This window comes from Maylandia zebra, linkage group LG9 (genome assembly GCF_041146795.1).
Source record: "Maylandia zebra isolate NMK-2024a linkage group LG9, Mzebra_GT3a, whole genome shotgun sequence".
Classification (NCBI taxonomy): Eukaryota; Metazoa; Chordata; class Actinopteri; order Cichliformes; family Cichlidae; genus Maylandia; species Maylandia zebra.
The window spans coordinates 34,262,033-34,283,099 of NC_135175.1; the positions used below are offsets into that span (position 1 = coordinate 34,262,033).

A 21,067-nucleotide genomic window follows, 5' to 3' on the forward strand; every position below is an offset into this window, starting at 1 on the left:
TTCTTTGTGATTGTTTATGTTTAAGTTGTTTGTTGATGGTTTTTAGTTTGTTTTTTGTCTGTTTGGGAGCTGACACAGTCTCTATGGAGATGGGTTTTTGGGGGGTAGCAGGAGGAGAGAAGCTGCAGAGAGGCGTGTAAGACTGCAACTCTGCTTCCTGGTCCCAACTCTGGATAGTCATATTTTGGGGGGGTTAATAAATTTGTCCATATTTCTAGAAATGAGAGCTGCTCCATCCAAAGTGGGATGGATGCCGTCTCTCCTAACAAGACCAGGTTTCCTCCAGAAGGTTTGCCAATTATCTATGAAGCCCACATCATTTCTGGGACACCACTCAGACAGCCAGCAATTTAAGGAGAACATGCGGCTAAACATGTCACTCCTGGTCTGATTGGGGAGGGGACCAGAGAAAACTACAGAGTCCAACATTGTTTGGCAAAGTTGCACACCGATTCAATATTGATTTTAGTGACCTCCGATTGGCGTAACCGGGTGTCATTACTGCCGACGTGAATTATGATCTTACTGAATTTACGTTTACCCTTAGCCAGCAGTTTTAAATTTCCCTCAATGTCGCCTGCTCTGGCCCCTGGAAGACAATTGACTATGGTTGCCGGCGTCTCTAGCTTCACATGTCTGAGAACAGAATCACCAATTACCAGAGTTTGAGTGTTGTAACACTCTCAGAGTCGGTGCAGTCTGACTTTGACAGGGTCGTGCCCCCTGCTGGTCAGTGAAAAACTGACTGGCAGGAGGTGAAGACGATCGTCGTTGCGCCAGCTACACAAGCAGTCAGGAAGTTTTCCTCATCGGCATCACAGACTGTGATATATTTATGCCGGAATGTAAACAGAATACATTTTTGATTTTTCAAAGGAAAAATAAGAAGAATTTACGTGTACGACCCAAAACTACCCACACATAAAGAAACCTGGCTGGCTCACCACATGTAACACAGTAAAGTAAATAAGAAGAATAAGAATAAGAATAAGAATAAGAATGATGATAAACAAACAATTTGGTCAAGAAGGAAGTTGGACAAATTCCAGTCAAGTTCATTTGACTTATGATAGGCCATGTTCCAAACAGGTACAGAGTTTAAGTTCATTTATTGATTCATAAGGATTTTATTGGTCCTACAGCAACGGCACAGAGGTCAGGCAGCTCGCCATCCTGCACTGATCAGAACTCTGATTGCAGGAAAAAAATCCCTGACCATCGAGTAGATTGAGTGAGGGCACAATGCTGAATAAATCAGGTCAAGTGTACTAAAACCTTAAATTAAATTATGATCACACATCCTTGGTGTTTCTAACCACACTTCAGAGCAGTGTTTAGAAAAATCTGCACTTCAGAAGCGTAACACTGTGTTGAAACGTCAGTGTCGAGTGTCTCATCCCTACCATTCCTTTTTTGATCATGTGTTGCATAAGGTCAGACAGAAAAATAATTTTATACTTTAGTCAGCAATCCAAAGAGTAACTTCTTATCGTTACATTCATCAAGAGAATAAGATTTATTCTATGAGTTTTTGTACAAACCAGTAGCATTACATGTACGTTTATGAGATTTATAATAGATCAGGTTTGTTTTAATTCAACATGAGTAACTTAATATTTAAATGCATAAACAATGGAAAAGAATATTCTTTTTTTAAAGAGAACACATAAAATTGACCTGTGCAGAATCTACTTTTTTATTTCAACTTTGTTTTATTAATTTCAACAATGACATACAAAGTTAGCAACAGCTAAGTCCATCTTGATTTCAGAACAGTGGTATGTCCATTATACCCTCCAACCCCCCAACCCAAATTCTCCCCCTACCAGGTCTACAATAAACAAAACACTGCATAGAACCAGTTTCTGCCCCCCCACACACACACACACACACACACACACACACACACACAAAAACCCAAAAAATAAATAAAATTAAAAAAAATAAATAAATAAATAAAAAAAAACCAACAACAACAACACCTCAGGACCCATACACATAACAAGCATAACCCCCAAAAAACAACAACAACCACAACTCCCCCCGCCTCCTTCCCGCCCCGTAACCAAACAGACAAACAAAAACAAACAAAACAAAAACAGAGAAAACAATAGCAGAGAAAGGGCCAAACAAAACAAAAGGAAAAACAAATAGATGAGGTATAAATAAGATTAAAAAAAAAAACAAAAAAAAAACCATTATAATGTAGCTTCGCTCAGTTCACTTCAGACTCAGGAAGTAAAGTAATAGTGTCGACCAGCAAGAGAAATGATTTCCAGATTTTATTAAATTCCCTAATAGAACCTTTTAGAGAGAATCTAAGTTTTTCCAGCTTTAAGTTAAAGAGTACATCTCTCACCCAATGGTCATGAGTTGGGGGGTGGGGAAGCTTCCACTTCAACAGAATAAGCCTCCGGGCCAGTAAAGTGGTAAAGGCTAGGGCCTGTTTGAGGGGACCAGATAAGTTCAAGTCGGGAGGAATGCCAAAAATTGCAGAGAGTGGGTTAGGAAGGACAGTCTGGCCATATGCTTGGCTAAGTGTGTCGAATATATTCCTCCAAAATGCACTCAGTTTCGAACATGACCAAAACATGTGGACATGGTTGGCAGGCGATAGTCCACATCTGCTACAGGCATCACTGATGGTTGGATAGATTTTAGATAATTTTGCGTTTGTATAGTGTACTTTATAGACCACCTTGCACTGAATCAAAGCATGACGAGCACAAATTGAAGACGAGTGAATCAATTTCAAAGCACAATCCCACTGCTGTTCTGGCAGGGTTGTCTGAAGCTCTTCCTCCCATCTCAGCTTAATATGAGAAATGGATTTGGGGACCAAAGCATCTAGTATTTTATACAAGGCTGATATCAGTCTGTTTTGATGAGGGTTCGTCTGCAGGATGATATCCAGATTTGTTTCTGGAGGCCGATTGGGAAAGTGAGGGAACTGCGTTTTTACAAAATTTCTAGCCTGAAGATAGCGAAAAAAGTTGGAGTTAGGCAGGTCGTATTTGGACGATAGGTCAGCAAAAGATAGAAAGGTGTCCTGACTGTACAAGTCCTTAACAGTCCTAAGTCCGTTATCTTTCCAACTACTAAAGGCCGCATCAGTGTTTGAAGGTGCAAAATTAAAATTTTTTGATAAAGGTGTTAGCAAAGACGGTCCAAGTAGCCCGAAGTATTTTCTGAACTGTCGCCAAATAGTTACTGTTTCCTTAGCTATTGGATTATCCCCAACAAAGGTTGGAGAAAAAGGGAGTGGTGAGCTGAGTATTGATGATAATGAGTAAGAGCTAGATGCAGTTTCCATTTGTACCCAAGCTGTTACAGGGGGGTCGTTATGAACCCATTGTAAAAGTTTTTGTATGTTAGCTGCCCAATAGTAGTGTCTAAAATTGGGCAGACCAAGACCACCATCACTTTTAGAGGACTGAAGAATAGACTTGCAAATTCTAGCTTGTTTCCCTCCCCATATGAAATGTGACAGAATCTTTTCTAACTTGTCAAAAAATGCCTTGGTAAGAAAAATCGGGACATGTTGAAAAAGATACAAGAATTTTGGGAGGACACTCATCTTTATCAGGTTAACTCTCCCTGCCACTGACAATGGTAGAGAAGTCCAACGGTCACAATCTTTCCCAACATTTTCTAGTAGGGATAGAAAATTCTCCCTCATCATTTTATGTATACACTGTAAAAACTGTGATTGGGGTTAATTAGAATCTAATAGGAGAGTAATAGTAATTATTACTCAGTAAAAATGTGTATGAGTAGTTTTAATCAAATCTAAGCAAAATTCAACAATTTTGAGATGTTCAGTTATTTAAATTTACACAGTTTTGTTTGGGGTAAATTCAGCAATGGTTTGTTGAGTAGATTTAAAAAAAATGTTTGAGTACTAAAAAAATTTAAGAAATCTAATAGATTTAACTGATGAAAGCATTTTCATTTTAATCATTGTACACTTCCGCCCATAATCCTTTGTGCCACGTGCAGGACACACGTGCTTCATGAGTGGACGTCTCCATTTTGTCAGAGGTAAGACTTCTTAATTTGTTCAAATATAAGACAATAACGTATATCGGTTTTGAGTAAAGGTTTTAAACAGTATGATACGTCGAAATTTTATTAATAATCATCACTGTAATGATAGTATCGTATTTTTACACAAATGGCAGTTAGTGGACTGCTAGCACAAGGTCACTTTCCAAGCCTTCACGACTGTGTTACTGAACAGCTTTAACTAACCACATGTTTTACCGTATTAAAAAATATCAACGGTATATTCCGATGAGTTTTAACGTCTTTCATCCACGTTTAAAAGTTCATGAAAAGGTTTTGCGGTCAGTTGTGAGTGATTTTGTCAGCCACAGTCAGTTTTTCGAACTCCAGTTTCCAATAATGGCGGCCGCTACTAAGTTTTAAAATTACTCTTAGTAATCTTTCTGGGTCACAAAATAAACTTTTAACATATTTTCAGGCGCGAAAGTAGCTGTGTAAACATCAAATATCTGCTCGGTTTATCAAGATATCGCATGTTTGCAAAAGTGCTTCGACGTTTTCGGAGCATCTGCTACCCACCAGCTTGATAGCAAGCCGGGAGCTCGAGGGTCACTGAAGCCGCTGAGAACGGCACAACTCCCGGCACATCATTTTCAGATCACCGCGGGGTTTCGCTACTCAGTTTAAACGTAATGTATAAGTCACTTAGACAACCTAAAAATGTTATTGTTTGGTTTTTTTCAGTGTTTTATTTGTTCGTGAGTAAATCGGTTTGGCTGAGATTAAAGTTATTAGATTAGATTAGATAAAATAAAACTTTATTAATCCCCCGGGTGGGTTCCTCCTTGGTTTTTACACAGCTGACTAAACGTCAAAAATGATAATGTTGCTTTCCTTTCAGGTAATGGAAGATCCCTCAACTTAAATTCACCTGATCAGCATGGGATTGAAGTTGCAGGCTATCATAGCCAAGGTATTTTCCACAGACATTTCAGCTTGGAATTTTATTTAAAGAATTTTTTTGTCAAATTTCATTTGCATGGTGCACAGCTCCACTAATTTGTTTGCATGTTTTTGTCAGTGCAAGAGGACGCCAGGACGTCACTGATATAATTAACAACACAATTATGGGTTTCATGTTTTAATTGTATTTTAAATACATGTCTATTCTTAGTAAAAAACAAACAAACAAAAAACAAACAAAAAAACACAAGTACAGGTATTGCTGGGTTTTTGTTTTGTCCCAAGAAGGAAAAACCCTTTCTGACGAACATAAACTAAATTAGATAAAAAAAACTAAATGACTAAATTAATGTAATTTACTAAAACGACACATTTAAAGATTGAACCTGTCAAGCATGTTGACAATACCTTTGTGTTGACTGTCAGCACCCAGGCATGTGCATTAACATCAGCTAATTATCGCACATAATGCTCCATGTGATGATAATTTGATATTTAACAGTTTTTTTTAATACTGCCAATTCTCACAGTTTTGTCTTAATAAATGGTCACTTATCTGATGGTAATTTTTGGAATTCTTGCTCATTTTCAGTCACCAAGCAATCCTAGCAATAACATAACCAGAAATCTGGTTATTCAGTGCTTGATGGTGTACCTTGGGGAGTCCATTGATCAACTGATCAAAGAGTACAGTGTAAGTGTTGAAGTAGAAACATTATTCTGTTTTTGTTATTCATATGTGTTTGTCAAGTTTCAAATAATTTGAGGCATTATCATGTTTTATTTGTCATTCAGCTACAGGATGTGTCCAGGAAATATTTCATGTGTGCAACTACAGTCAGAAAACCCATGTGTTTGTTGTTTCAGGATGCTGATGAGGATGGTGTGTCACAAGATCTTTCTGAACAGAGGATGAAAATCTACAAAATCAAGGCTGTTGGATCTGAGGAGGATGACATTGGCATTGTGCTGGAGGGTGTGAGAGTTATGCCTGCTCTGGGCAATTTTCCAAGAGCATGCGCAATGCTGGTTGGATTGACATATGCAGTCGATCTTGCCTATCCCAAAGAGCTAAAATACACCTTGGAAGTATTCCAGAAACTTTTCCTTGAACTGGATTGTGCTAAGCTCTCACCAAAAGTGAACAGCCTCAAGAACAAGTTATTAGCTTAAACGAGGACTCTGAAAGAATGAAAGGGAAGTAAGCTCACTGAAAACCTTTGGTTTGTCTTTGTTAGATGCAGCTATCTTTTCAGTTTTTAAGTTAATTTCATCTTATTCATATCTTACCCAAATGACCTGCAATGTGTCAGGCTGTATTTGTGCTCTTCATTTTAATTTTGTTTTTTATTACCTACAAGTTTCTTAGGAATATTCTGTTTGAAAGGCAGCAAATTGGAGGAATCACTAGTGAAGCTTTTCTTTGTTTATAGTGTATGTTACTATAAAACATTGGTTTAAAACAACTTTAAAATTTAACAGAAGTGCAGTCCTGTAGCTGTAGAAATGTTACTTGCTCTTACATGTGTCTTAGATTTTCTCAGGTTAAACATCCAAATTGGGATAAAAGGTTGATTTACATTATTGATATTCCATGTACATGAGTGAAAAACCTTTGTTCTACAGTTATATTGAGTGATTCAATTTAACAAAAGATTGACAAACTAAAGTTTTTGTTTGTCAATCATAAATAAGTAACAGAGATAAAGGAAACGGTAAAGGATATTCAAATTTCAGGTTCATGTTGATATTACAGTCTAAAGATTAATTTCTTTTTTACAAAACTGGTTTACATTCATGCAGTTTATGTTGCTGTTGCTCTGTACACAAAGCTGTGTGATAAACTGTTTATGACACTAAAACAAATTTACAGCAGAGGAATGTATTTAGGAGATCAGGAGATTGTTGATGAGAATTCAGTGTATACGAGCAGAAAAATGTTATATTATAAATTACTGTGTTTTATTTTCCACAATAAAACAAATTACTGTTTTGATGTTTTCTTTGTGAAATTGATTCATTTTACTCAGAAAATAAGTAAAATTCATTTCATTTTCTCTTATTATTCAGTCATTATTTTTAAGGTTTATTTGGAAAATTATTGAATCCAATTTGAGTTTTACTGAAAAAACAAGAAGATTTCATTTCTTTGTAATGGATATTTTAGGAAGTTTTTACTAAACCTTTGCCAGATAGTTAGTAAATTCAAAGTAATTTTTCTCAGAGACTTATTTCATATCAATTATTTTTTTTGGTAAAGTTGGGCAATTTCAACCTTCAGTTTGAGATTTTGACCCTAAATCCAACACATATTTACAGTTTAATTCTATTAATATCTACTTTTGTTTTCTATTTGAATTTAATTAACATTTTCTCTACATTTTACATAAATCTTTTGAAATTAAAATCTACTTAATTATTTCAAGTGTCACTTTGTTGCCATAACTTTTTTAAGTAACCTCTAGTCACAGTTTTTACAGTGTAGAAGAGGAAATAAAAACCCCCAAATATCTAAATCCGGTTTCTGTCCACTTAAAAGGCACTATTGAGTGGGGAAGAGCTCTGGCCAGGGAATTAAGGGGTTGCAACTCACTTTTTTGATAATTGACCTTATATCCTGACAGTGTACCATATTGGTCCAGTATGTCAAAAAGCACCGGGAATGAGTTTAGAGGGTCAGAAATGTACAGGAGCAAGTCATCTGCATAAAGGGAGAGTTTGTGAGTCACACCGAACCTTGTAATGCCTTTAAATCTATCCTCTGAACGCAGCCATATTGCAAGAGGCTCGATAGCAATGGCGAATAGGAGGGGTGAGAGAGGGCACCCTTGCCTAGTGCCCCTCTCAAGTGGAAAAGGCAAAGACAAGTTGTTGTTAGTACGAATACAGGTGGATGGCGAGGAATATAGTAGCTTAACCCAGAGAATAAAGTCAGCCCCCAAGCCAAACCTATCCATCACCTCATAGAGGAAGCTCCACTCGACGCAGTCGAAAGCTTTCTCCGCGTCAAGAGATACCACAACCTCTGGAATTGAGTTGCACGATGTATGGATAATATTCAAGAGGCGTCTTGAATTGTCATATGAGTGCCTGCCGGCCATAAACCCCGTCTGGTCAAAGGCGATAATTTGTGACAGAACACGTTGTAGCCTAAGTGCGAGGATTTTAGATAGTATTTTAAAATCAATATTTAAAAGAGAAATTGGTCTGTAACTACTGCACAACAAAGGATCCTTATCCTTTTTCAGGATTAAACAAATAGTAGCTTCGGACAAAGTCTTGGGTAATTGACATTTTGAAAAGGCTTCATTATACATATCTTTCAACAACGGTGCCATAAGATCAGAATTGACTTTATAGTATTCTGCAGAGTAACCGTCAGGGCCCGGCGATTTACCTGTGTTTAAGGATTTAATGGCTTCTTGTACCTCTACTACAGTAATAGGTCCCCCTAATCCTTTCGTCAGATCTCTATCTATTCTTGGAAAATGTATATTTTGGAGAGTTTCTTCTGATAGAGGGGGAGAACTTGAAGTGTACAGATTGGAATAGAAACTTACAAATACTTCATTAATTCCCTCTGGGTCCGATATTATGTCACCAGCAGCAGACTTGACCTTTGGGATTAGCTTAGAGGTTGCTTCGGCACGGGCTTGATAAGCCAGAAGTTTCCCTGCCTTGTCGCCAGATTCAAAAAAGCGTTGCTTAGTCTTAATTAATTGAACCATAGCTGTTGCGGTGGTGGTTAAATTGAGACTGGCTTGAACTTTCACACGTTCTGTATAGAGGTTAGGATCTGGGTTTGATGCATATCTGCCATCTAGATCTTTGATCTTATTCAATAAACTGGACGTGTAAGTTAACTCTTTCTTCTTTAAATTTGACACAAATCCTATAAGCTGGCCTCTCATGTAGGCTTTCGACGTTTCCCATAATACACCTCTTGACACTTCAGTAGAATCGTTCAACTCAAGGAAAAGTGAGAACTGTGATCTCAAAAAATGTGTGTAGTCATCCCTTATCAACAGGCTAGAGTTAAATCTCCAATGTTTAATGGGTCGAGACGGGGTCGCTAATACCACATCAAAAGAAACTGGTGAATGATCTGAAATGGCGATAGCATGATACTGACAATGGCTAATTTTACAGAGAAACCTAATATCAACAAGAAAAAAGTCTATACGTGTATATGTACGGTGGGGATGAGAGAAAAAGGAAAATGCCTTAGTAGTGGGATTCGCATGTCACCATGGATCCACAATCCCCAGCTGAGTTTTGAAAAATTCTAGGGTTTTAGCAGATTTATTCAGGGAACAGGCCTTAGTTGACGATCTATCCAGCAGAGTGTCCTGAACCAAGTTAAAATCACCTCCAATAATAAGATGATAGTTTTCCAAATTTGGAAGTGAAGAGAAAAGTTTAGCTATAAAAGAGTCGTCATCCCAGTTCGGCCCGTACACGCTAGCCAGTATCACAAGTGAGCCCTGCAAGTTTCCTGACACAAATGTGAAACGGCCATCTGGATCAGCAATAACTTTATGTTGCTCAAACAGAATATTATTACGAATAAGTATGGCTGTCCCTCTAGCCTTGGCGTTAAATTTGGAATGATATATATTGCCGATCCAGTTTCTCTTGAGTCGCCTCACTTCTCTGTTGCAGAGATGTGTCTCTTGAAGAAAAAACACATCTCCTTTAAGCTGCTGTAAATGCGCCATAACTTTGTTAACTTTGGCTGCATTCCCCACCCCTCTCACATTCCAGGAGACAATTCTAAGACCATTGATTGTGCTCGACATACCTTACTATGTTCAGACAGGTCTTTGATTTGACAAGTTGACAGTGGCCAGGGGAAAGCTGGTGTCTGTATTTGAGGTAGTAGACTGTGAACAGAACAGGGGGGAAAAAACCAGAAAGAAAAATAAATAAATAAAATAAAATAAAATGAAATGAAATGAAATAAATAAGACACAACAACAACAACAACAGAAAAAACATAAAACAAGGCAATACATACATGCAGATCGAACAACATAAATTGGACCTGGATACCCCCGAAAACAAAACTTGCAAGTGTCCATTGCACAGCAAGGTGTAAACATTCCCGTGTGAAGACTTCGCCATCACAACTCTTATCAAATGGCTTGCTTCCCTGTGGCGGCAAGGTCTCACTATGAAAATATGCCTTGTCAATATTCTGCTAGAAAAAATTGAGGAACTAGGATGTATCTTACTATACAAAAACGGACAGAAGAAAAGCACAAAAAAGGCAGGCTGGGGTATTGTTGTCCCCCATTTGTACATGGCAGGAATCAAACTGTAGGAGAGGCAATAATAATGAAAAAATGTGTGTTTATATAAAGTAAAACAGTATATACATATATGTGTACGTAGCAGACTAGCGTGCCAACGGTGGTATTAGAACAAAATATAAACAGGGGTATTATAAAGGAAAATGAGAGAAAAACAGAAAAAACAATGAGGTTAGAATTACTCAAACCATGCTGTCCTCTGGGTACCAAACATCAAACTAAAATGTCATGAGCCCTTCTATGGAAGTGGCAAGATCCAACCATGACCCTCAGATCAGGTTTCCAGAATGTTAGAACTCAGGGGACGGTGTGAGGCGATATAGCTCCGAGCGTCGCCTGGTGACGCCAGTCGCTTCCGGTTCATAACGAACAGTTTGGCCGGGTAGCGAAGCTGAGGCTTGAGTCCAAGATCGTACAACTCCTTCATAACTCCGCGGTAAGCGGACCGTTGTTCCAGCACCTCAGGGCAATAGTCCTCGACAATATGGATGGGGGTGTCCTTATATTTCAGTTTACCCCGCATTTCCCGAGCTTTGCGCACAACGAGCTCACGGGTCTGGTAGCTATGGAAACAGACAACAACCGCTCTGGGTTTCGCGTTGGGGCCTGGTCTTGCCACCAGTGCCCGGTGGGCTCGATCCAACTCCGGGGCCGTTTTCAAAACGTCCACTCCAAATATGTCCACAAGCACCTGAGAAAAGAACACAGTTGGCCTGGGCCATTCAATATTTTCAGGGACCCCCAAGAGGCGAATATTGTTGCGGCGGCTCCTGCTTTCAACGTCGATTAGCCTAGCTCTCAGCTTCTCGTTATCCTCCGCCACCACCGCTAACTTAGCCACCACGTTCTGGAGCTCCGCGCTCGTAGTTGTGGCCATAGTTTCCAAGGCTGTAATCCGTTGGTCATGGTTGTTGAGAGTCGTTTGGATGTTGTCCAGCTTGTTTTCAAGTCGCTGAACGGATGTCTTGAATTCTGCCGAAAGCGAGGCTTTGTGCTCGTCCAGCGTGGTCTTTAGCATAGCCATGATGGCTTCATTAGCCGCACTGAGCTCATCTCTTTTTTGCTCCTGGTTCCTGGTGTTTCTACTGGTCATCTTGGCAGATTATGACACCAGATACACAATACCACCAATACAACTCCACACTTTGTTGCGGGTAGTGAGAAATTATCAAGTAGTTGTGATAAAAGTAGAAACCCTGCGAAGAGCGACTATTTCGACATGCCGTCTACCGGAAATCCCAGAATCTACTTTTTTAATAATAACAAAAACACAACAAATTAGACAGTTAGGTATAGATGTTTATTTAATTTGACTTTCATTTTCTAGACAAAAAGAACACTAAACTTTTTAAAGAAACATTGTGATGAAAAAATTGATTTAAATACATATTTTTACAATGAATAATAGAGTTGTGTTTACACATATAAACTACAATGATTTAGGACTGCTGCATTTAGAATAGATACAAGAAGTACCTTTCTCTAATGATTAGAATCAGATCCAAAACTTGCATTATGGTTATTATTAAACTTTAATATACCACTATTAGCATCCAAGGACACACAATTATCTACACGAAGTGTGTGTCAGACATTTTCATATGTTCACAGATGGGTACACAGACTGTCTTGTTTCCATTATGCTGATTGTGTTTAGACAGTTTATCATATTGATTTAATCTCTTGCAAGAATGGAATGAAAACGTAAAACGCTCTGGTGCAGTGGAGCAAGGAACCTGTACTGAGCGACTCGCATTCCCATTTTCCGTGCGGCCTCCACCTCTTGAAACATCTCATCTGTGTAGTACATGCGCGTGTTCTCAGCCACCATGCGATCAATCTTGCCGATTAGCTCATTCACTTGCTTTCTGCCCCTGTTTGTGTTTTCAAAGACGTGGAACCTATTTCCACATCTTTTGGTAATGACTTTAAGACCTTGGTGGCCTTTATTTACATACTCTTCTATTGTCATGTCTCCAAGATCACCACCGCGGGTGAACAACACAATCATGTGATCGTTAGCCCTTGGCCCAAACAGCTCCTGCAGGGCTTCCACAGAGTTTTTTTCTTCTTTGGTGAATCGACCGACTTGAATAACCAGCAGGAACACGTGAGGACCTGGACAGGAGATTTCAATACATCTCACAATTTCTTTTTTGATGATTTCTGCGGATTTTCCCGTGTCCAGAATGCCAGGTGTGTCTACCACACTAACTACCCTATTACCAAACTTCTTCACACGTTGTTCACAAGATTCAGTCACTGACTCTGAACTGGGAGAAGAAAGGAAACATTTTTCTCCCAGGATGGTGTTTCCAACTGCACTTTTTCCCACACCAGTTTTTCCAATCAGCACAATCCTCAAGTCAGGACCTGAAACACAATTAACTAATTTGATTTAACCCATATACACAAGGGTGTAACAAGAACCTCAGTGAAACTGGGAAATTTTGACACTTTTCAAAGGAAAACAATCAGGACCTGAAACACAGATTTCCCCGGAACTATTTACCATGCCAGAAATCAATAGCTCAACATCTCAGAATCTCAGTTTGGGATATTAGCTATACACAGGTAGAGCTTACCTTGTGGAAATAAAGCCATATTTTATTGAAGTATTGTCCTGGCAGAGGTGAGAGCGATGAATGTGAATATTTCTGTTGAACTCAATATTTATAGCTCCATAGCTGACACGCCTCCAGTACTTGCATAACAGGTTTATGAAATATTGACAGAGCAGCACAGCATAAGTGAGGAAACAGTAAGGAGAAGAAAGATTTGTAGTTGCTTAAAGTATGAGAACAACTGTTTTTCACAGAAAACTATATTTCAATTGCGCTTGGCAACATCTTCTGAAGAAGAAATTTAAAAACTACCTCATTCAAATGACCTGTAACTGTATAAAATATAATAATAATTAATAACAAGTTTGTGTAACTCTTAAAAAAAAAAACACAGTTACAAGAAGTTTCACACTTTGAATAATAAACCCCTTGCATTACTACCAAGACAAAGACTACATTAGTACTACTTAGTAAGTTGAAGTTCTGAACCATAAATAAATATAAATACCATCAAAGGCCACCTGTGCTGGAGGTGCGCAGGACAAGCCCAGAACACCTCACCCAGGAGGCACCAAGAAGATATTCTGTTCGGATGTCAGTGCAGCAGGATGGATACATTTATTTATATATCTTAAAAACTGTAGTTCAGACAGACAACATGTGTCTGACAAATTCATAGGTATAAAAATATCAATCATATTTTCTACTTAAATGATCAAAATTGGTCTCGGTGGGTCAGCCAGAGTTGAATCTGTCCAAAAGAATCAAAGGCTCTGTAAGGAATCAGGAAACCATGTCTGATGGAATGGATACAACACGGATCATGGATTCAGACCAGAACAGGGTCAATTCATCTTTCATTGTTTCCCAGCTCATCTTATTCTGATCATTCATAACGATTTAATTCTTACTGGCACAATTTAGTTGCATTTCTTATAGCATGTTCGCTTTTACTGATAAAACTTTATGAATTTATAAAAAAAACTTGGAAACTGTCCTGGATTTTTTAAGTTAAAGGTTAAACTATTAATGAACTCTGACAGTAAGTAAAACATGTAGGAAGCCAATTACTTATCAGTGAAAACTGATCTTAGATCAGGTTAGAAATTAGGGAATCTTAAGGCAGAGTTTCTGTCAATCTAATTAATGACTAAAACAATCAAATTCTTTATTAAAGAAGGTTAAGTTGCTACATTCTATTAATTTGATTTTTTTAAAGATTTTTTTGGGGAGGGGGCATTTTCTTCACCTTTATTAGATAGTACAACAATGAAGAGTAGACAAAGGCAGTGAACTGGAGGTAAATTACATGGTTTACCCAACCATCCAAATTGTTTGATTCAGGTGTTCCAATCTCTTCTTTAGCCACAGATGTATAAAATCAGCAACCTATGCATGCAGACTGCTTCTACAAACAATTGTGAAAGAATAGGTGGCTCTCAGCGTGGTACCAGGATAGGATGTCACCTGTGCAACAAGTTCAGTCGTGAAAATTATTTTTCTTCCCACTGCGAGGTCTGTCTCTTCTAAGTCCCTGTTTGTGCATGGATTAATAATTGATTGATCAACAAATGAATTTACTGTGTCTTACAGAAACCTGGCTACAGCAGGATGATTATGTTAGTTTAAATTAATTAAGCCATACTAATTGTCAGTATTGCCAGTTTACTAATCAACCAAAGACCCAGACGGAGTTTTAATTCATTTGAAAGCCTGATGCTTAATCTTGTCCACCCCAGCTGTAAAACTCAAAAAGGTAGTTTTATTTGTTATTTCTCATCCAAGTAGTCCTTACTCAGTTTCCCTCTGATTTCTCAGACTCTTCATCAGATTTAGTTCCCAGCTCAGATAAAATAATTATTATTATTTCAACATTCATGTAGATACTAAACATGACAGCCTCAAGAGGGGGTTTGATTGTTTATAAGACACAATTTGCTTATTTTAAATTGTAAAAGAACCCACCCACCATTTAATCACACTCTAGATCTTGTTCTGACAGTATTCTCTGAAACCACTCTTTTTTTCTGATCATTTCCTGATAACATTTGCAATAATTGATTACACAGCAGTGGGGAGTAGACTTTATCACAGTAGATGTCTTTCTGAAAGCGCTGTAACTAAGTTTAAGAATATAATCCACCCACTGTTATCATCTTCAATGCCCTGTACCAACACAGAGCAGAGCAGCTATCTGAACGCTACCCCAACAGAGGTCAATCATCTTGTTAATAATTTCACCTCCTCACTACGTACGACTCTGGATACTGTAGCTCCTGTGAAAACTAAGGTCTCTAATCAGAAGTACCTGACTCCGTGGTATAATTCTCAAACACGTACCCTAAAGCAGATGACTCGTAATCTGGAGAGGAAATGGCGTGTCACAAATTTAGAGGATCATCATTTAGCCTGGAGAAATAGTTTGCTGCTTTATAAGCCCTCCGCAAAGCCAGAACATCTTACTATTCGTCACTGATTGAAGACAATAAGAACAACCCCAGGGTTCTCTTCAGTACTGTAGCCAGTCTGTGAGTCTGTATCTACTATGAGGAGACTTAAGTTATTTTGCGACTATAGAGAGGGCTTTACCAGAAGTTGGTCTGCACCCTAACAGAGCTGTTTTTTCCATGTTGTCATCAAACATATATTACTTACAAAATTTTATTGCTTCTTGGCAAGAAATGTTATAAAATTGGAACACCGGTTTATTTCCTTTCAAATGGTGCCACATTTGTAAAGAAAATACATTTGTGGGTTGTCAGTGAAGGTTCTCAGTCATCCAGGTCATCTTAAGTCTAAGGAGCTTGGACAGAAAAGTGTCTGGACTTCTTTGAGTTGCTTGAAGACGTTACATTATGGAGAAACTCCTAAACACAAACTTAACAATGTGGTGTATGCTGTACAGTGTAGCGAGGAATGCCCAGACCTCTACATTGGAGAGACCAAACAGCCACTTCATAAATGCATGGCACAACACAGAAGAGCCACCTCCCCAGGACAAGACTCAGCTGTCCATCTGCATCTTAAGGTCAAAGGTCACTCTTTCAATTATGCCAATGTTCACATTTTGGACAGAGAGGACAGATGGTTTGAAAGAGGAGTGAAAGAAGCATCTATGTCCACTGTGAGCGACCATCTTTGAACAGAGGCGGTGGTTTACGACACCAACTGTCTGCCATCTATAATCCAGTTTTGAGATCCCTTCCCAGATGCCTTAATGGCACTCATCCCCTTGGCCATCTGACCTCAGGACCCATTTTCACACCTTGGCTCATGTGATTAGGTAGAGGATCATTAGGGGGTCCATTGTCCCTCTCAGTGTTATACTCCCACAGGGCCTAAATTTGGGACTCTAGAACTGAAGAATCTTCTCAAATGAGAGGTGAAATGTCTTCAAGCAACTTAAAGAAGTCCAGACGCTTTTCTTTCCAAGCTCCTTAGATTACATTTGTGGGTTGAACAGTTTAAGTATGTGGGTTGTGCCTATGAAAAACTTGTTAAATCTTCTCTGCCAATGCTAAACAGCTTATTCTGTTGCTGAATCTTGTTATGTGTCATTTATTGGATTGGATGATAGAAGTTGGTGGTTGGCGGTTTAACAATTTATTATAGCCATAACAAGATAAATGTCCATGCATTTAGTGCTAAGTTTATATATCGTGGAGTGGTGTTCCCTGGAGGAAAGGGAGAAGGTAGGTGACACGGTGAATGAAAGAATGGCCAGGTACCTAAGTAATCTGAAGACAGAGGAGTGCATGAGCACATGAGTGCTTAATTATGCTGCCTTACAGGAAAGGTGAGTCTAGCACTCACACACGCGCAAAGCCAAGTGTAAGAGACGCAAAAGAAAGAGAAAGAATAGCAAACCACAACGGAGGCATGGGATCAGGATAAAACAAAGAACATAACATTAAACTTCAAACAATAAAAAAAACAATATTCTGTCATATACTAAAATATTTGAGATAACATCATTTTTTTTCATCAATTGTCACACAGGGAATGTGATGAAATGAAGACAGCAAAGCAAACTGAGTCTTTTCATAATCGTACTAGTGCATTTCATAACAGTACAATATCATGAAAAGGTTCTTTGTTCTAATAATTTCATGAACTTTCCTATATTCTTATTCACTTCAGTCTTTTACATTTTAAGTTTTATTCCCAAATTCTCTGCAGGGTTTGGATTCAGCTAGCCTAAATAATCAGCAGGACATGAGACTTCAGCACATCACACAATTTATTTTTGCTCGTGACCTCTTCAGTTTGTCTGGTTTGGGTGTTAGTGGATGAAAATCAAATTTTTCTGACGAATTCTCCACCACAAAGATGACACAACTGAATGTTAAAAACGTTATATATAGCTTCACACATGACACACCTCCAGCATTTGCATAACAGGTTATTAAAACAGACAAAGATCGGCACTGCTTGCAGACGCCACACAGCTCGTCTTCTTCACTTTGCTAAACTGGACTGAAGGACTGAAGGACTATGTCTTCTAGTGGGTGAAAATATTCTGTAAATAGAATTTTTAGTTGTTTTGCTGAAATTAAAAGAACTGCATAGCAAATGGGAAAATGAACCATGTGACTTATTGTTTTCACAGAAAGGAAGATTGTAGTTGTTATCCTGGGAAGAGATGAAGTCTTGAAGAAAGCTCTAATAACCAACATCCTGGGAAAAGATTTATCCAAACTAGATAAAAGACAAGCTTTGAAAAAGATTGAGATCTATGTAAATGATATATATGAAGTCATGTTTACGCCAGACTTGTATGCAGAATTTAAGGACATACAAGACTTGTTGTGTATTAATCGATATCCTGACATGTGTCTGCTGGTGGTAGAACATGGCTTTTCACCAGACGATGTTCGGAAGCAGATAGAACATCTGAGCAATAAGACTGAAAAACCTGCAGAAGAGTTTATGGTTTTGCTTCCACTGAGTTATAAACCCACAGATTACTCGTTCATATCCTGCACCATGGAACAGGTTTTCAGTGAGCTCGACAGACTGGCTGAAGGCAGAAATCTGATGCTAACTAAAACAAAGTAAGGATGAAAAATAACATAATGCTTTATGGTATTTTTTCATGTATTTGTGGGGGAAGGTTGCTATGCTACTAAAACACAGGTATTAAGGCTTAATTTGAACATTAGGTCCACAGGTAATCCTGTTGTGGCGAAGGCGTGTTCCCGGGCTCAGCTGCAGGGGAGGGTGGTGCAGTGCACTCAAGGGACAGTGTTGGTTGGAGGATCAGGTGGACATGATTGAACTAATGAGGTTTCACCCTTTTTATAGTGAGATCAGAGATCAGAGACGGGAGAGTGCGCAGACAGCTGGAAAGCCAGCGGATGTGTGTGCCGAACCAGGAAAACAGCCTATAAGTGAAAAATCAATCAAAACCATTAAACAACCACAGGAACAGAGTGTCGGGTCACGGCCCTTTGTACCTCTTCCACGTTTGTCAGCACCACGCACTGTGATGGCAATGCCAGGTAAACCACAATCTATACAGTGTCTTTCAGACTTGTTCAGACTGATATCAGTTGGAAGTTCATTATTCAAAACTATGTCGATGTTTCTGAAATTCATTACAGGAATCAAAACAACACAACACTTCCATACAGGAAAGCGTACCAGCAACAAAGTGAACCTTGTTCTCCTGGGAATGTCTGGGACTGGAAAGAGTGCGAGTGGAAACACCATCCTTGGAAAGCCAGTCTTCTTCTCTAGACCCAGTTCACAGCCCGTCACCAAAGATTGTGAGATAGCAGAAACAGAGATAAATGGCAAACATGTGCGTGTGATAGATACTCCAGACATGTTTGATGATGACATTGAAGAACCAGTTAAGAACAAATATCTAAAACAGTGCAAAGAGCTCTGTGAGTCACACCCTTGTGTGTATGTACTTGTGATGCATATAAGCAGATTTACAGATGGTGAGAGAAATATACTGAAAAAACTGGAAAAAGCTTTTGGGAGGAATGTTAAAGAACAAACTATCATCCTGTTCACTAAATCAGATGATTTGCATCGTTCTGGAAAAACGCTGACTGATTTTCTGCATAGTTGCCAACCTGATCTGAAGGAAATGATTCAACAGTTGGGCAACAGGTGTGTTCTCTTTGAGAATAACAGATCAGGTTCAGCTCAGGTGGAAAAGCTGCTGGACACAGTGATCATGGTTTTAGAAAAACAGCAGAAGTTATAATGTCATGTGTCAGATCATTTTCAGTGTAAAGATATGAGAAATAGTTTGACCATGAAGTTATTTGATATCTTAAACTCGTAGATAAAAATGTTCTAATTTTGATTTTTAGCCATAATTTTTCTTTGTTTTCTACAAACTGGCGAATGAACGATTGGTTTCTGAATTGTTTTCTTTTTTGCTTTTGTTTTTTTGTTGTTGTTGTTTTTTTTGGGGGGGGGGGGGGGGCAATCTTGGTAAAATAAATCAATGAAAGCTCATTTTGTAAAGTGTAACAGTAACAAATTATTGCTGAATTCAATAAAACGAAGTTAATGTGCATCTGGTGTCTCTTGGATAAACAGGACATTGTTAGGTCTTTAGTTTTGTGTTTGGTCCTCTGTAAAAACATCTCAGGTATTCAGGTTAATTTAATAGAAGTGAGTGAGCTGCAGAGATTCCAAGACACCAACAAACTTCCGACTCCTATGATGTCTCATAAATACATAAATATCCATATGCTGGATTTTAAAATGGCATGTGGTGAAAACCTGTAATAAATGAGATTTAAAGAATATGAAATGTTAAAATGTATAGACTGGACATCTTATATGAAAATATAAAATTAACTTAATTTTTTCAATTAAGTACAGCATAACGGCATTTGTCCAGTTGTCTTCCTCGTGCACGAGAAACATAAAGAACTTTGCCTAATCGCGTCTTGCTTTGCTGTGTAGAATTGTCTTGAACGTTCCACCGAGTAGGTTTATGCTACAAACCTATCAACAATCTTAGCCAGTTATTTATCTGTTCATTTATGTAATTATTTTATTTTATTTCATTTTATTTTTTTGTCTGGAACCAAAACTGTATCCAGGTGCAGCTTCAACAAACGCCACTATAACTGCTGATGTGTCGCCATCTACTGGCCATTTGATGAATAAGCCAGGATAAAGAACTTATGATCTTACTGCACATTTATTTAGTTCAGTTCATCCATTCATCCATCAATTCGCTTCCGCTTATCCTTTTCAGGGTCACGGGGGATACTGGAGCCTATCCCAGCTGCCCAACAATCATATGACCTATGAGAAGTGCTTTGGTGACCAGAGGTGGGTCCAGTATCCAAAATTGTACTCAAGTAAAAGTAGCATTACTTTAAAATATTATTACTCAAGTAAAAGTGAAAAGTAGTCTTCAAAAATGTTACTCAAGTAAGAGTAAAAAAGTACTTGGTGAAAAGACTACTCAAGTAGTGAGTAACTGTTTGAAATGTCTGATTTATTTTTTAAATAAATGCTATCAGACAAACAAAAATAAATAAATATACAATTTTTTGTATTTTCAAATAGAATATATGTAAAAAAATCAACAAAATAAGGCACAAAAATTCTAATTTCCAGATTTCAGTTTTTCACAACATAAAGCATTTTTCATCAATACCTACAGTAAATAATATAAATATATAAACAGTGCAAACCATTTCCAGTGACAAGATATGCTGTAAACGTTATATTCATTTTTGCTCCAAATGCCACAGCAGCCTCAGAGGAAACATTAGAACAAGGCATCTTCAACATATGTACATACACGGCAGCTCAGTTTACCATAAGTTGTATGGGTGTGCGTCTATTTCTGCATATTTAGCAAACAATGTGCCATTTCTTCACTCAGTGAGGTGATGGTTAAGCTTCAGCAGCAGTTTGCTCTCAAGGTTCTTTCTGTGAAGCTTTAACTGTTTAGCAGTGAACAGGAGTCCTGCATGACTGAGAAGTCCTTCACAAGCTCCAAATGCAGGAAGAGCTGTATTCATTTTGATCGACAGCTTCTTGATGGTAGGAACGCCATGCAATGGATCCACACCTCCAGTGAATGGACATGAAAGGTACCTCTCCAGTTCCCCTGCTTCTGGCTTTCCTGACCCCATGGATCCATCACCTTTGTCGGTTAGGCTGCTGTTTGCGCTGGCCTCATCCAGCTCTGAGTCTAAGTGATGTCTGATGAAGTGGAGACCTGTGGAAAGAGGC

The 21,067-nt window shown here is 38.4% G+C and overlaps 2 protein-coding genes across 2 annotated transcripts; one reads left to right on the forward strand and one right to left on the reverse strand.

Annotated features, from left to right (window-relative positions):
* Nucleotides 1-11,751: 11,751 nt before the first annotated feature.
* LOC101465949 (GTPase IMAP family member 7-like) lies at nt 11,752-12,911 on the reverse strand. Its single transcript, XM_076888509.1, has 2 exons — nt 12,866-12,911; nt 11,752-12,653 (listed from the first exon to the last, which is right to left on the reverse strand). Exons 1-2 carry the CDS (start codon nt 12,882-12,884, stop codon nt 11,956-11,958), a joined length of 717 nt encoding a protein of 238 aa, XP_076744624.1. The 5' UTR covers nt 12,885-12,911; the 3' UTR covers nt 11,752-11,955.
* Nucleotides 12,912-17,293: 4,382 nt separating this feature from the next.
* Nucleotides 17,294-19,064, forward strand: LOC101465637 (uncharacterized). Its single transcript, XM_076888508.1, has 4 exons — nt 17,294-17,348; nt 17,454-17,898; nt 18,149-18,345; nt 18,448-19,064. Exons 1-4 carry the CDS (start codon nt 17,339-17,341, stop codon nt 19,062-19,064), a joined length of 1,269 nt encoding a protein of 422 aa, XP_076744623.1. The 5' UTR covers nt 17,294-17,338.
* Nucleotides 19,065-21,067: the final 2,003 nt, after the last annotated feature.

Bases quoted from the DNA above. Each gene is read 5' to 3' on its own strand.
- LOC101465637 (XM_076888508.1), top strand. The intron at 17,899-18,148 runs GTAAGGATGAAA...CCCTTTTTATAG, and splicing joins CTGATGCTAACTAAAACAAA to TGAGATCAGAGATCAGAGAC. The intron at 18,346-18,447 runs GTAAACCACAAT...AATTCATTACAG, and splicing joins CACTGTGATGGCAATGCCAG to GAATCAAAACAACACAACAC.